The following is a 17049-nucleotide window of genomic DNA, read 5'->3' as shown; positions in this document are numbered from 1 at the left end:
AACCCAAGACTCAAGAGCACTCTTCTACACATACCTCTTCCTCCTTCACTGTAATGCCACCTCTAAACTTATTCTTTGTCATGGGGAAAGTAGAAAGAGAGTTCATAGACTCTAGTGCTGTGTCTCTCAACAGGAAAATTAATCTAACATACACACAAAAATGATCATTTGGTTTTACTTTTTCAGCAAGCATCCTCTTGTGATATTATTCTTAACATCCCAGCATTAAAACATGAAGCCACTCTTTGTCAAAAAGAATAACAGAATATGATCCCTTCACCTCTATCAATAAAAAAAAAATAATTCAGACAATGGGGTGTTCTCACATGTGTTTTAGTAATTTTTAACATCAAATTAAAAAAAATCCAGAATCTGTCATGCCATGAAAAAAACCTCAAATTAGTGCACAACCAAAACCTAAGATCTTGTAAAAAATCCCAGTAGATTTAGAGTAGAATACAATTTTTTGTTAAATAGCAATCTGAATCCCTCCAAAAAAATTTAAAGACTCAATGCTTTTGAAATTATTTTATTACTTGAATACTGAATCAGATAGCTTGAATATAGTAGAAATAGGAGTACAGTGAAAAGTGCTAAAGGATTTTGGAAGATGTTTTTAGTAATGCTGTATTGATGAAGCTTGCAGGTATTCTACTTATTAGACTTTTTTAAGAAAAGGAGATTACTTGGAAAGAAAAAGTCTTTTATCTCTTTGCAATCTTAGTTGTCTCAGTACTGCTAGGGATTGAGCCTGATAGTTTTGAAAAACTGAACTACTCCACCATCCAAACATGATAAGACTCACAACTAATAAAAGGTAGTGACTGATAATTGCAAAGAGGTTAAACAAGTGTAAAGGGGGAATAAGTCTCCAAATGTGTATCTTACTTTCAGGGGAGACTTCAGATCTATAACCAGGAACTGAAACATGAATTCTAGGATCAAACTCCTTTCTCAATTTATCTGTATGAAGTTGATTGGGTGGCTGAAGGAACAGCTCTCTACTTATATGAGTGGTGCTGAGATCAGAAACAGATTAACATTGAATAACTTTTTCTCCTAAAGATAACTGGGAAATTCCATTATATAAGATGAGTGAAGAAAAGTAGCAAAATATTTGGCACGAAATTCTTGTGGCTACGTTTCTCTGAATGCCCTCATTTCTCATGGCTCAGCAAACAGCAGTCTTGCCTCTACCTCGCTCTTTTGTATTTCATTTCTACTCCCAGGTGCACATCTTTCTCCCTTCAGCCTACAATATGTTCTTGTAGAACAGTTTTAAACATGACCGCTGTATCTCACCGAAGATCTAGAGCTACCAATAAAAACATTTAGTTAGAAGGAAATCAGGCTGTAAGGCTCCAGCTATCAAATCCAGCATGCTTGTTTTCACAGAAATTTGTATACTTAACCTTAAGACACCAGATACATCTGACAGACGCTGACTCACTGACTATAATATACCACCTTTTTTCCCCCTTTTCATTCACACTGCTAACATCAAAGCTGCTAACGCATATTATCTTGACATTGCCTAATATTCAAATAAAAAACCTTGGGCAAGGGTCAGAGGGAGGAAGGTACTGCCTATATTTGCAATGGTGAGTGACAAAGAAGAGGAAGTGAGAACCACTGGTAAAGCACTACCAGCAAGCTACAAAGAAGTGAAGATTCCCGTAAGAGAGGAAGACTACTGAATAGAAAAGCTGAAATAGCCAACTAGGTTTCAAGCATTTTTCAGCTGTACAACAGAGTAACCCTTGAGAAAAAGCCTTAGGGAAGAAAAGCGATCACCTTCCCGGCTGGGCAGTCAGACAAGTAGTAGAGCACAAAATAAGGAGCAGGCAAATTCACCCCATTGGTCATGGTACACGTTGTATAAGGCAAATTAGAGGGAGGTTGACTTTATTTGTGTCAGAATTAATTTGTACCAGTGAGTCAAGCTGCAGAGCTACTTCCAAATTGAAAGAACAGCTGTGATCAGACCACTTATCAAAGCAGTACTGCAAACCCAGCTAAGAAAAACCTTGGAAACCAATTTTTCCAGGTCAAGTAAGCCAAGCAACTTCTTCACCTTCTACGTCAGTTTTACTAAGAGTGCCCAAAACTGCTTCCAAGTAGTCTTGTGAGAAACTGCCAACCTACGGAATACAATAGAGTCATGGAGTATATTTTAACCTTCATGAGTGAGTTCTACCAGAGGATCAAAAATGTTGATATCCTTCCTGTACTTAAATCTACTATTGCATTAAAATGTGTTCCTCCAACAAAAAATTAAGTCACTCACTGTTCAACAAGCCAAGAATTAAACTAACTAAAAAGATATTTCAATCTATGACATGAGCAAAATAGAGTATCAAAATTGTATCAAAATAGCCAGCACATCAGGAGTGTAAGGCCACGCCTGCAGTGTAGACAGTACGCACCTAGTACTAAAATTATCCCTTCAGTTTTATATGCACAGTATATGTTTGTGTTTATACACACACACATATCCAACGCATTCCTGTATCTCCCTTCAGCTACAGTTTGACGACACTTTGGTGGTACAGCCAGAACAAGCCCCTTCTACAACCTCTGCTCCTCTTTGTTCCCTTCCCCTCTTTGTGAGGCTGCTTTGCAAACTAGAGCCCTGAAATGGCCTGTATAGGAAGTAAATCTGTCATTCTGCGCCAAGGACACCCTTCCTTCCTTGATCCAGTTTACCAAAAGGACTCCAAACTCTTCCACTAGTCCAAATGAAGCAGCATTGGGTGGCCGTGCATGGATGGGAAATAGCAGCTGCAGGCAGCATTGAGGAAAATAGAGGGGTGGTTTCCTAAGCCAGTGCTCTCTCCAACTATATGACGAGTATTATGAAAGAGACTAGAGAGAAAGAAACACAGCTGTGATTTCAGAAGACAGTTAAGAGAAAGGTTATCAATGTATTACATTTGAGGGAAACAAAAAGTTTATTTTGAAGTGCATTTCTCTAAAGGTCATGCTCAAATGTTCTTTCCGAATGTTCAACTAATGGTTGATAGTATCATTTCTCATCAATAAACTAATTTTTACATTTAATTAGTTACTCTTCATTAAACCTTATGTATGGACACTATCCTTCAGAATTGAGGTAGACTAAACTCAGTGACTTCAAGACACAATGAAAACACTATCATGAATCAAAGTAAACGAAATAACATTAACCAGTTTTGAAACCGCCCACACGGGGCTACAACGAGGTTTAACTAATCCAATTACAACTCACACCTTCAGCTACTTTGAAAGAACTTTTGTGTCACTACATAAAGACAGCTTAAACCTTGTTTACTTAGCATTAAAAATAAAACTCTGAATTAGAATTTCACACCACTGAACAATCAAAGGATTTTTCAAAGAAAGGGCTAAGGATAATCCATTTTTCTCCTTATTTCTAATAATTCTACACGTATCAGTGGAGCTACCTATTGAATCTCTTCCACATAGAAATTTCTTGGTTAACACATTTTAAGAGACTATGTGACTATTCATTTTCTGAAAGTGGTGCTCCTGTAAGATGTTCAGGCCTGGCAGACAGGACTGGAGATTTTATTTTTTTCATCTTCTTAAAATAATTTCTGTCTTTTTCTCTGAATAATAATACAAAATATTTTTTTATCTGCTCCATATATAATTATACTTTCTTAATTGCTAACTTATCCAGCCTGTATTTTTACCATTAGCTGCATTAAGCAATTTAAAATTCTTAAGAGCAAGTTAACAATTTCAGTGTTCCAAATAATTTTACTGTAGTATCACAGAAAAGTGGTATTTAAAATATCCACTATCAGGAATCTCTCAGCTAACTTCTAGATTCAAACTCACAAATAGGTAAAAAGAAGTTTAAAAAAGCCTGAGATGTGTGCTTCAGAGGCATCATGCAAGTATTCACTTCAGCTGTGTTTTGCCTTCTCTTTGGGCTAATATCTCAGTCAATGCATAAAATCCTAGGGCAGGAAATCAGTGGAACCCCATCAGTGTACACCAGCTGAAATTCCATTCCTTTTTCAGCCTGGAGAAGAGGAGGCTCCGGGGTGACCTTATAGCGGTCTTCCAGTACCTCAAGGGGGCCTACAGGAAAGATGGGGAGAGGCTGTTCAGGAGAGCCAGTTATGATAGGACAAGGAGTAATGGTTTTAAAATAGAGGGAGGTAGGTTCAGGTTGGATATTAGGAAAAAATTTTTTACTATGAGAGTGGTAGAACACTGGAACAGGTTGCCCAGAGAGGTGGTGGATGCTCCATCCCTGGAGACGTTCAAGGCCAGGTTGGACGAGGCCCTGAGCAACCTGATCTAGTTGGAGATATCCCTGTTCCTTGCAGGGGGGTTGGACTAGATGACCTTTGAAGGTCCCTTCCAGCCCTAACCATTCTATGATTCTATGATTCTATGATTCAAAAGGTATATTGAGATTTTTTTCACACACAATAGTGATACAATGCTCGCAATCATCAGCAACTGGAAAACATCCACTGTCAACATGTCATATCTGCAATTAAATCATTATATCCAAACAGCAAGCTATAACTACTAATCAGGAAGAATGATACTGGAACCATATATGGAAATAAATCTTAATTTTCTTTAGAGCAAATGATGCTGAATAGGCCACATAATTATAGTATTTTGCTTTGTCCTTTTTCCTTTGTAATTCATAATACGGCCATATACTCTAACAACAATCAGATCAGCAGAACTGACATTTCTGGCATTATATAGGTCAATGGGATTTTTAGTATTGATTTCAGTGGAAGAATTAGGGCAATGTTGAAAGCATCTCATCCACGGTGTTGAAAGTGTAACATTCATTTAGAGGATACAGATAGGACTTGCATCCTGTCCTAAACAGCTCGCTGTCCAGGCTGAGACACAAGAGAAACTAGTAAGAGAAAGAAGGATAAAAGAGCTATCATTAAGTCAATGGAACTGCTTCCTCCGCTCTACCGGCTTCTTGTTGACACGAGACCGGTAGTGTAACTCACAACTGACATCAACGTGGCCATCATTTTCATTCCAATACAAGAAAAGAATCAAATCTCAAAACACTGTAAGAAAAGCAGTTTTGCAACTAATACATCTTCTGCATTGCAACTCAGTGAATCCAATGTGATTGGGGCATCTAAAAGAGATTCCAAATTTGTACTCGGACAAATTTCCAGCTACTTTAAAATATACACGGCTTTGCTCAGAATCCTTATTAAAAGACCAGAATTATTAAATGAAGATGTTTATTTTCCTTGTAAAATTCATCTTCACCTATTAACTATGAATATGAAAAGGAAGGAGGTTCCATTTTAAAATGGCAATTGCGTGTGGTGGCAAAACAGCTCGCATGCGAATTCTAAAGGGAACAGTTAGAAGGATTGCAGAGTTATTGCCTAGCAGAGCCTGATGGTATCTGCTGTGCAGTGAGATGCCTGCTAGTATATTAAGCTAGGTTTTAAGAAAAAATGTATTTGATGTATTATTTGGTAGTGGTACTAAACTACTGAGCTAAGAACAAATCTTACAGAAATAAAGTACTCTTTGAAATTGAACTGCATATATTTGACTGAATTTGTACATTCATTTTAGTTCTGCCTTGTTTGGTTGTATAATACATTTGAACCTAAAACCAGATATTGCTCAATAAATATATTTTTAATGCACACAAAAACTGATGGAATATTTTCCAGAGATATTTGGATGGCACCTGCTAATTGTGACAGGCTGGCTGCGCATTCCTCTGCATTAAATTGAACTATGCCCAGGGATTGCTAACCAGGCAGAAAATCTCTGCTGTACTTTTCTGTAATACTTTTTTCTATAGAAATCCACAATTGGAAAGAAATTAATGCTACTTACTATGAAAAGGTCACCATAAATCTCTCAAGAAAATCTTATTGTAAGTATGATTTGCATGTCACAGTGTCTAGATCATAATGACCTGAAACATTTGTACAGTAACAATGAATAACAGATTGGAAAGTAGTTAACTGCAAATCTTTGACTTCGCTTATAAGTTATTTGTTGTTTGCATCAATTAAGCAAATGTTTTTTCATGGTGCAAAAGACCATAATACAATACAGTCACTGAAGCTGCATTAAATTTTACAGAATGCATACATCTTAAAAATCATAAACATTTACATCTGACTACATGATATTGTGTCTACCTAGCTATAGTAACTGAACTTTAAATATAAGTAGAGAAAGAGAAAGGAAGAAGGAGAGAGAGAGGAGAAGGAGGAGGAGGAGGTGAGAAGAAGGAGAAGGAGAAGAAGAAGGAGAAGGAGAAGGAGAAGGAGAAGGAGAAGGAGAAGGAGAAGGAGAAGGAGAAGGAGAAGGAGAAGGAGAAGGAGAAGGAGAAGGAGAAGGAGAAGGAGAAGGAGAAGGAGAAGGAGAAGGAAGTTTTGATGACAGCCTGTTTTATCCAGCAGGGATTCAGCTTTTTTTTCTGAATGTCCTCCGCTGGGCTGAACAGAAGTAGGCTTATTTCATTTTCTACGTGTATTAACTAGGAGTTCAATCTTACAATCTCTGTGCTGGAAGCATCCTCACTGACTTCTAAAGAGCTAATGGAAATTTTGATTGCACGAGGAGAGCAGAATCGCACACGAAAGGCGTACTTCCAGCGCTCTGTAAAGTCCATTGTGCTGCCTCATAGCAACAGAGGTGAGGTTTCCCCTGAGCTCGCATCAGGAAAACAGTCTGATTTTATTCCAAAAGAAAACATTTTGTTAAATAGTCACTCAGCCCGCTGATGTTATCTGAGAATTCATAACTATCATTCTTCCTCTTAATAATTCCTATAAGAGAAATGAAGGAGAAAATAGTCATAACTGAATTTCACATGCACCAAAATAAGAGAAGCTCAGAGAAAGCACGCCAGGTGAACACAGCCGCAGGATCTGTAACAGGACTGACTGTAACGCTGATGTAAAAGGGCGATCCTGTTGAGGAAACAAACTTAACAAGTTAAGTAAGTTGTGCATATACTGTTTGGGTTTCTTTTTGTAAGAAGCTTCAGCGACAGAGCAATAAAGCAACATTTTATGCTAGCTGAAGGACAGCTTGACTTCTTCCTAACCAAGGCGGCATCGACTGTAACCTTGCTCTGAACGCGGGCACTGAGGACATTGTTGGCTACCGAGGCTCAGCAGCACCTGCCATTATCGCTCTTTGCAACTCCCTGCTGGGTCCTCCAGCGTGCCCAAATTGGAACTGTTTGAGCTGAAATCTTGCCTTCAAAAAGCCCATCTCAGACTGAATTCTTCTCCAAAATTTCAGTCAACACCAGAAAGAAAGCATGGAAAAACACCACGTTTTACCTTTTCTTGTCACACTTTGTTTTGAAAAGCTCTGCTGTCCCCACACACTGGAGCAGAGGTCTAAAGGTCAGAAGGAAAATGATCTTTTTTCAGGAATGTGCTTTTTCCTAGCGCTGATCTACTTTAGGTGACTGAGCAGCTGGAGGGTCCCTCTCTCTCCCTGCACTGACGGCTCACAGCTGCTTCAGTTCAGAGGGAGGTTCGGGCCATGAAGCAGAAAGGCAAATCCCGTGTTTCCCTTCCCATGGCAATCCCCAACAGCCAGGGAAGAAAACTGTCTGATCTAAATGCTCCAGGGACAAAAAAACAGAGCAGAAAGGAAGGAAAGGAGTTAATATAACCAAACAGGAATATTCTGCTAATGCAACATTTCAGGAAAAAGCTCTCTGCACAGCACCGATGTTATACCAGGCAAAACCCACCAGCAGTCACGATGGGTGGCTGCTATAGCGGTGGGTGCATTAACGTTTGGCCGTGTGCCCTGATTTGAAGCAGAGCTGAACTCTGTGACTGAGCACGATGTGAAGTCTGTTCTGCATATCTGAAATAGTTTATAATGCTAAATACTTTGACAGAACATATTCTTGACAAAATAAATATCCAAATTTCATGGATCTTTTTTATTTTAATCACATTGGTCCAGTTTCCCCCAAAATATGCAGGCACTCCACTCTCACTGATTTATTTAAAGCAGCATTAATTGTGTGATTGGCATTTTCTGGAGGCCCACCTTGGTGCCCCGAGAGGCTGAGCTGCAGCCATGCTGAGCACGCACAGCTGACAATGAAGCCAATGGAAGCTGTGCTTGGAACACATGAACTCTTCTGATCCATAAATGCTAAGACACATTGGAGGGAAAAGTCCTGAAGCAGGCGTCTCATATTGCACACTTCACACTTGTGTAAATTTCAACTTAAATTTCTGTGGGCCTAGATCTCAATTCACAAAATGAGCCTAGCACCACACCTTTCCTCCCTATGAGGTTTATGTCTTCTATTCACTGTTAGTGAATGCCATACTGGATGGCGTTTAAGAAAACTGTATGTAGCAGCTATGAACTGGGGCTACAAAGCAAATGAAAAGTATACAAAACTATTGAATAGAAGGGCAATTCAGTTAGTATAGTTCACTTTGTGAATTGAATCAGACATTGTCCTATGTAGAAAACACTGGACATACTGCATAATTAAAAATCCTGGTTACAGTGCATACAAAAAAGGAAAAGAATGCAAAGATAAAATTAGCATTTTTCAATAACTGTACATTCAAATTATGTATCTTCAATCACATTTTTCCTTTAAACAGAAGCATTTTGCTATACATAGAGTATACTCAAATCCCCTTGGAGCTAGAGGAAGGACTTCCATTTTTGGTAGTGATAGCTGAGTCTGGCCCTTACTATGCTGTGCATCTTTAACACTTTAAAAAAAAAAAAAAAAAAAAGTGACACTGCAACTTACACAAGATTCTCATATAAACTTCTGCTGACCTCTTAAGTCATGGCAGAAAAAGCTACAGAAGTCATCCATTACAATGAATTCTTTTAACAAATGTAAACCTAAAATCCAGAGTAATGTAAATTAGAAGCATGAGAAATGCTATGGGGCCAGAAAAGACTAAAAGTGTTATCAATCTCGTATGAGAAGCAGTGTAGAAAACAGTGATGTCAGCTCCTATGAGATTTCCTACGACTTCCTATGTCCTACTTTTAGCACGCTCAAGTTATCTTGTTGACAAATGTCTGTAGAAGTGAGACAGTTTAAACTAGCAACTAACTTCAGAAAAGGTCATAACCAGTGTGCCCATTGTCATACTTTACATTCTGTGCTCTTCTAAACCAGAGGAGATGGGTGTAGAATTAGTTGAGAAGTACTTTACTCAACATCTACTAAATGCATCAGTTGCAATATCAGAGGTACTCCAGCTGTAAAGATGCTCCTGCCTGGTGGCAAAAGTTGCATCCTCCCACTGAACAAATGAAGACTCCAGGTAGTTCCATGTGCACTGTTGATCTGGGGACAGTATTGCAGCTCATTGCTTCACTGAGCCTTATTCTAAGGTGCCTGATTTTTTTTTGTTCTTACAGAAAACTCTATTAAGTCTCTAATGATGACTCGTGAAACAGCATACAGCTAAGTGCTGTAAATTAGGAATAAGGATGTAACAAAAAGGTATGATAAAATGAGAACACTGAAACCTATTTAATATACTATGTAAAAAATAGATTATAAAATAATGCTGTGGAAACAGATGAATACATTTCTTGTACTAGTAGATTCTTGGATAGAAGTGGCAAACAATATGGAAAATAGCACATTAGAGTTTATTTTACGCCTAGAAAGCTTCTGATAGGGTTTCACATTGACTGCCACAATTCAAATAGAACACAAGCATGCAGAGAGCTATCTAAAAAGCAGGAAATACTAAGCAGTGTGGATGAAAGAAAGTCTAACTAGCCAGCTTTATGATAGTAAAATGTGATTGAAATCTGAACCTTGCTGTATTTAACAGCCTGCATGTCACATTTCCCCAGACAGCTCCTCTGAAAGGTTGACCAATTTGTTTCAGTACAATGGCCACTTAAAAGCACCAAAAAAGACAGTGTATATCCAAAGCACTGTATGGAAATTCTTCTTCCAAATGTACATTGTGAAGTCTAAGTACAAAAGCAGTTAATTTATCGCAGAAGCAGAGATTCCTACAGTAACTAATTCAAACTGCTGATGATGCACTAAATCAGAGTGAGTGATGAACACATACATAGCAGCAAGAGAAGTTCAAAAGGATACAGATCTATGTGATCAATGAGCTGCCACATGGCAAATGAAATGCAGTGTTGACAAATGTACAGTAATAGAGATGAGGCTCCAAAACAATCAAACAAAATATTAGAAAAATTTAAATAAATGAATGCAGAAATGTCTCATTATAGAGCTGGAGGTGCCTCTTCAGACACATCTAAGTATCAGACCTTCAAATCACTGGGCTTTTTCTCTATATCTAATATGAAAAAAACTCCATGGATAACTTGAAGAGGTGCCTTGCCATAAAGCAGTAAAACCTTCCAGGAAATGTAATACAGTGACACCAGTCAAGTAAGCAACCATCTATTTCAAGCACACAGATTAGGAACCACAGCATACAGATGAAAATCTCACACAAATCTAATATTATATTGCATATTACTGCCCTGAGTGATGTCTGAACGTAAGGCCAACTTACGGCTTTTCCCTCTATCAATCTATGCAGTTCAGAAACACAATCAGAGCAAGTGGTGCTGACCAAGCCTCTTCATACTCTAATCGCTGTCCTAGCTGATTAATGGCTTTTTGACTGAAAAGCAACACCACTCTGTAAGAAGAGTACTGGCATTCAGTGATGCGCACCTCTTGAATTTCCCTGGAGCATAAGAAACTTTGCACATCATGAACGATGTCAGGACTTTTAAAAAGAAATAAATCACCTACTGTGAGAAGGAAGGGTTTACTGAAGTTCAACATGGCCAAGTGCAAGGTCCTGCACGTGGGTCGGGGCAATCCCAAGCACAAGTACAGGCTGGGCGGAGAATGGATTGAGAGTTGCCCTGAGGAAAAGGACTTGGCAGTGCTGGTGGATGAGAAGCTCAACATGAGCCGGCAATGTGTGCTGGCAGACCAGAAAGCCAACCGTATCTTGGGCTGCATCCAAAGAAGCGTGGCCAGCAGGTCGAGGGAGGCCCTGCTCACGAGAGCAGAGAGGCCCCTCTACTCTGCTCTCGTGAGACCCCACCTGGAATACTGCGTCCAGCTCTGGAGTCCCCAACACAAGAAGAACATGGAGCTGCTGGAACGAGTCCAGAGCAGGGCCACGAAGATGATCCGAGGGCTGGAGCACTTCTCCTATGAAGACAGGCTGGGAGAGTTGGGGCTGTTCAGCCTGGAGAAGAAATGGGTCCGGGGTGATCTTATAGCAGCCTTCCAGTACTTAAAGAGGGCCTACAGGAAAGTTGGAGAGGGACATTTTCCAAGGGCATGTAGTGATAGGACAAGGGGCAATGGATTTAAACTGAAAGAGGGTAGATCTAGATTAGCTCTAAGGAAGAAATTTTTCACTCAGAGGGTGGTGAGGCACTGGAACAGGTTGCCCAGAGAAGTTGTGGATGCCCCATCCCTGGAAGTGTTCAAGGCCAGGTTGGATGAGGCTTTGGGCAACCTGGTGTAGTGGAGGGTTTCCCTGCCCATGGCAGGGGGTTTGAAACTAGATGATCTTTAAGGTCCCTTCCAACCCTAACCATTCTATGATTAGGTATTTTCTATAAAAATAATAGCTGTGACTTTCTCGCATGCAAGTGTTACCAGCTGTGGCTATTACAGTCATTATTCCATTATTCATTACAGCCAATATAAATATGTTCTCTTTCAGTTTTGCCAATGGAGCACTATGTGAAAACACTAAGAAAGTTTTGTCTTTATTACTATATCTTCTGTTTGAAAACACCCCATGATTCGAAACATCGTATGTCTTTGAAGAGCTTCTAGAAAATCATACCTTCACTAGGCAGTCCCTTGGCTGTAGTTTTGTTGTGGAACTTCTACGCTACAATCCAATGGTCTTTCATAGTATATTTACTGTGATAGGAACAGGAAAGCTATTCTTGACAGATATGAATCTCTCCAAAGCCATCTATGCTGTAAAACTGAGCCTGTCTATTACAATTTCACCTCCCTGCAGACTCCTCAACAGAATGGTTTGTTGAACTGTTAGGGATCATGTGCACCTTGGTACATTTGCTTGAGCTCATATTCATTCTTAAAGAATATCCAACAAAGAACCTCACTCTCCTTCAACAACTTCTTTTTAAAACTGACTGTTTTCTTTGACATATAAGGGATTTTCCTCCCCCGAGCTATCTTGATCTGCTCTTCAAAAAGTCCACCTGCCAGATGATAGCATGTAATTACGTTAAGAAAAAGTGGTAATGAACAAAAAAGGCAGCTAGCCCATTTGCTTCTTGCTCTAAACCTTATCTTTTCCTCTCCTTAACCCAAAGGTTACCATATTTGTTGTAGCTTCTCTTATATAAAAACTCTAATTTTGTAGCCCTTAATTAGATGATGAATCATATCTTGATTTCAACGAAACCACAAACACTCAACAAGAACACAAATAAAGGGCTCCTTATTTTGGTTGACACTAGTGTAATAAGACTACAGGAATAAGACTCTATCATCTGTGAAACACTTAAGGACATACCTAATACAATAAAGAGAACTGAAATAATATTAGTACTATTAACACTGATGTGCTTCATATACTGGAGGCTAATGAAAAACAAAGCAAATAAGATAAAGCGAAGGTCCTTCAGACCTCAGTTACTCAGCAAGCCATTAGAATAACCCAGGAGGAATGAACTCTCGAGTGCACTTTCAGAGTATTCGTTATTTGAAAAGATTTATAAATAGTAGTAATACTTGATTTTACAGTCAACCTTGAGAAAGGCCATTTAGCTGAACATCAGAATTCCATGATAAAACTGGGTTCGAGGCAATATAATGCTAAATTCCAAGTAATGATACCAGAGATAAAGAGCTAAAAAGCCTAAACCAATGCATGATAGAAAGGGTAAATTAGTCCCCCAGTTCCCCTTTTCATTAGCAAAGCTAGTCTCCCTGCTCTACAGTGCAGGAACACTATTTTGTTAGATCCACAAAACACAAAGAATTAAACGATTGACAGATATTTCCAGTTGTACAATCTGTATCTTATGAACAATCTTATGAAGTTGATGTTTTATTTTGTTCAACTTGGAAACATACAAAAGGAAAATCTCTATCTGGATATCGAATAGTTTTTATAAAAGAAGTTAGAATGTCATCTTCCTACTGAACAGATGCCAAGACTTTCACTAGTCAGATTTTCACAGTTAGATTTTTCATAGACTTTCATTAGCAAACAGAAGAGTTTCTATTTAGAGCAGAACCAGTGAAAGGCAGAAATAATAGGAAACCACTCAAATCAAAAAACAAAGCTCCATTACAACTTTATGGCAATTATGATTATTTAATCCCTGCATAGCCCTATTCTTCGATATGAACTTTTTTCTAAATTTATTTCAGGACAACTTGCACACTGTTATTGCTTAGGCAAACGCAGAAGAAAATAAAAAAATGAGGTTTCAGATGTATGTATTAAAACTTTCCCTTTCTAAAACCCTGAGTGAAATGTGTTTTTGGGAAAAAGTGCTATTGAATTTCCGTATGAATGGATCTGTGCAGGCAAAAGTTTCTGGCTCGAATATGGAGTTTGCTGGACTAAGGACAAAAGTCATATGGGCTTAAATGAGACGAGAGTTTTACCCTTGGCATATACAAGATTTTATGAAGGAAACTTTTGATTTCAAGATTTCTTATCTGAGTAAGAAGATTCTCTAACTGATTTGACCTGGTGTTAAAACTAAGAAAATGATTCAACTGAGTCCTGCGAATAAGTTATGCTGCAAACTCTGAATGTCCTGTAAACTCTCCAAAAAGCTGTATTTCCCCAGCAGGTTTCCTTTCATAGTCTATTGCATGGAACACACCTCTCTGATATAACCAAAAAATTTATTTAATTTTTGTTTTATATTTTATCTTCCAATTTATTTTGGCTAGAGGTAGAATTATTCTGTTAAAAAATGACCTGATCCTAGACATAGTTTATTTAAATTTCAAAATGAAAAGCTTACTAAGAACAGATAAGATTGATTGCTCTTTCCATCTTAGCATAATTGTATTTCAGGTGAACATCAATTTACTTTAAAGGACACTTCTAAGTAGCAGGCTGCATCATACATAATTCATCAATCACAGCTGTCTGTAACATGATTTACTAAAGCAGATTTCAATGGAATAGAGGGAGTTGCATTGTTTTTTATGCTTTGGCTTGTTTGTTTTTAAATAGTTTACGAAACACTCATTTGCGCTGAATTATTGCTGAAAAGAGTTCATCCTTGGTAATCAGCATGTTGAATTTCTTTCTCTTCTTCTTTTAAAAGGCAGAGTGACTTTTCAAAACATCGTTAAGGCAGAGAGCACTCCATGCTTATCAAAGGTGAAAATAAAGCTCAAGGATTTTGCTATGGAGGAAGGGAAGGCAAAAGTACTTATCTGAAAATCATTACTAGTTTCAGGGCTGCATATTTTCTAGCTGGCTTGACATCATTTGTTAATAAACATAACAATAATAAAATAACATTATTATTTGTTTTATCAGCATGCGAATGGAATTGAAGAGAAGCAGCTCTTTCCTCAGCTAGCCCTTCACACAGTTGTCACAGAGACAACATGGCTTTTACGTGGCAATCTACACAAAACGGACACGAAACCGTGTGCCAGTTAAAATGCAATCATTTGCTACACCAAGAAATATGGGTGAAAGTGGGGAACTGCAATGCGTGTTACACTACTCAGCGTCTTCCATCAAATTCAGCTTCAGGGACATGTCGGTGCCTCAGATGGTCCTGAAGTAAAGAAACATTTCCAAAAATAGATGCAAATATAGTTTAAAAAGAAAAAAGAGAGAGTGAGATAAACTGCTAGCCTACACCAAGACAGAAATGCCTTTACTTACTTGTAAGCCCATTTGAAACACAGAGTGACCCATAAAGTTAGCCAGCATTCGAATCAGAGCTGCACCCTGTGGGAAACAATAGAGAAAAAAAGTAGTTATTGTTTTTGCATGTCAATACTAGACAACAATAACAATCTGAAGTAGGCATTTCCATCCAACACTATCATCCTGGAAACGTGATTAATATGATCCTTATTTGTGCTGGAATGAAAAAGACAGAGAGAAGATAATGCAAATGCTTGTAACGAAAAGTGAGGAAATAGACTGATATCATTAATATCCTGCCCCATACACTGAATAAAGCGCAGGTCATAAACCACTCTGCCTCCACTGCAGGAGCATGGATGTGTCTGCTCCACAGCTGGCAGCCTCCAGTCCTTCCATGCATTCAGCAGTACTGCATAGTTTTAAATGAGGGCAGAAAATAATGCCCATGCTCAATTCTACCACACTGACTATTCAAAACATTTTTACCTCTATTATACTATTGTAAATTAGGATTTAGTGATACTATTTTCCTTTGTAAAAGCCTTCAAGATTTGATGATCTGGAAGTGGACCATTTTCATGAGAATTTTGTAAGATATGGATATACATATTTGACTTATTAACAGGCAGCTTATTTCCCAGACTTTCCTGGACTATCATGCAAAGAAGTAAGTACTTGTATAACACTCTTTCTCTATTTACACCAGTTCTCATCCCTTTGCCTCTTCAGGCAAAGCAAAGATATCTAAAAACAATCTTTTGTTTCACAGGTGATTCTACCTCTCAGTACATACACCACAAAACAGACAGACACTTGCCAGAGTAGCTTTCTTTAAGACATTCCTTTTGAGTTTTCTCACTCCCTCTCAGAACCACAGTTGCTGTGTATTTCCCACTACACAAGTGCTCTATTTCAAGCAGAAATATCTTTGCAGACCTGATTTGATGATTTAGCTGTAATATCCCACTTTGCAATCCAATTTCAAGACAACCAGCCTTCCAATCTCATTAATCAAATGTAATACTTAGTACTGATCACTGCATGAGGGGGAGGACATTTTTGATTTAAAGTCAGTGAATTAAAGGCCATAAGGAAACACAATGCTAGAACTCAACAACCTCAGCTACAGATGTAGGTTCAGAAATTAGGCTAATGCTCAATTAGAAAATAAAAAAAAAAAAAAAAGAAATATTTCACAGATTCAAAAATTCATAGGTTCTAAAGCCAAAAGGACTATTACAACAATGTAATCTGATTTTCTGCATTAATAGACATCAAACAGTAATTTAGGCAAAAACTCTATTGCTTCCCTTTACACCACAGCATCTATTTTAGGAAAAGAAAAACGTTTCACAGTACTACATAACATGTCACAACTAATATTTACTCTCGCAGTGAAAACATGCACCTTTTTGCTAATTTTAATTTCTCTAGCTTCAGCTTTCAAAACAAGATGTTATGTCTTTTCCTGCCAGATTAAAGCTCAAAATAGTTTTGGAATTCAACAGTTGTCCGTGTGTTAAACACATGTTCCACTCATGTTTCTGTATAGTGCCTGTTTTTGATATATGGAAGGAATGCGTGCAATAACCAACATTTGAAATAATGACATAAATCAAAAAGATTAGCAAATTGTTAGTTAATCTTAAGAAAACAGGACAAGTTCTTCAAATAGGAAGCAACAACAAACAATATATAGTTATTAAAGTAACTGAAGAAAAAAAATTCAGGAGATGTTTGTAATTGCTTATGAGAATTGAACAATGGATAAACCAAAAGACGGTATTTGCATTATTAACTCTATGTTGTGTTTTTACAGTGGTACCTAATCTTACTAGGAGACCAATCACATCTGGAACACACAGCATCATAGAAAATAATCCCTATCGAAAGAGATTATTACCTGAACAGACAAGACGATAGGTAAGGAAGCATTATTACCCTTATTTTAGTAGAGGAACAGAATGAGTAAAGTTCTTAGAGATGTTTAAGCAGATAAATAGCAGATAAATCTGTCTAAGAAGATAAACAGCAGATAAAAAAAATATCAGAAACAGATAAACCTTATTTATCCAATAAGTAACTTGGGTAGGACAACTCAAAACATCTGTAGCAGAACCAAAAATATATAGAAGAGATCAGTCCA

The 17049-nt window shown here is 38.0% G+C and overlaps 1 protein-coding gene across 1 annotated transcript in view; it reads right to left on the bottom strand.

Moving 5' to 3' along the window:
* The window catches only part of TRHDE (thyrotropin releasing hormone degrading enzyme), a 225867-nt gene that overhangs the window by 82959 nt on the left and 125859 nt on the right, over nt 1-17049 (bottom strand). Inside the window, exon 7 of the mRNA XM_086610212.1 lies at nt 14916-14981. Within this exon, the coding sequence (XP_086466338.1) occupies nt 14916-14981 (66 nt within the window). The remainder of the gene's footprint in view (nt 1-14915; nt 14982-17049) is intronic.

The sequence above is a fragment of the Tauraco erythrolophus genome, chromosome 4 (assembly GCF_009769465.1).
Source record: "Tauraco erythrolophus isolate bTauEry1 chromosome 4, bTauEry1.pri, whole genome shotgun sequence".
NCBI classification, from domain to species: domain Eukaryota; kingdom Metazoa; phylum Chordata; class Aves; order Musophagiformes; family Musophagidae; genus Tauraco; species Tauraco erythrolophus.
This window is presented reverse-complemented; position numbering and strand designations above follow the sequence as displayed.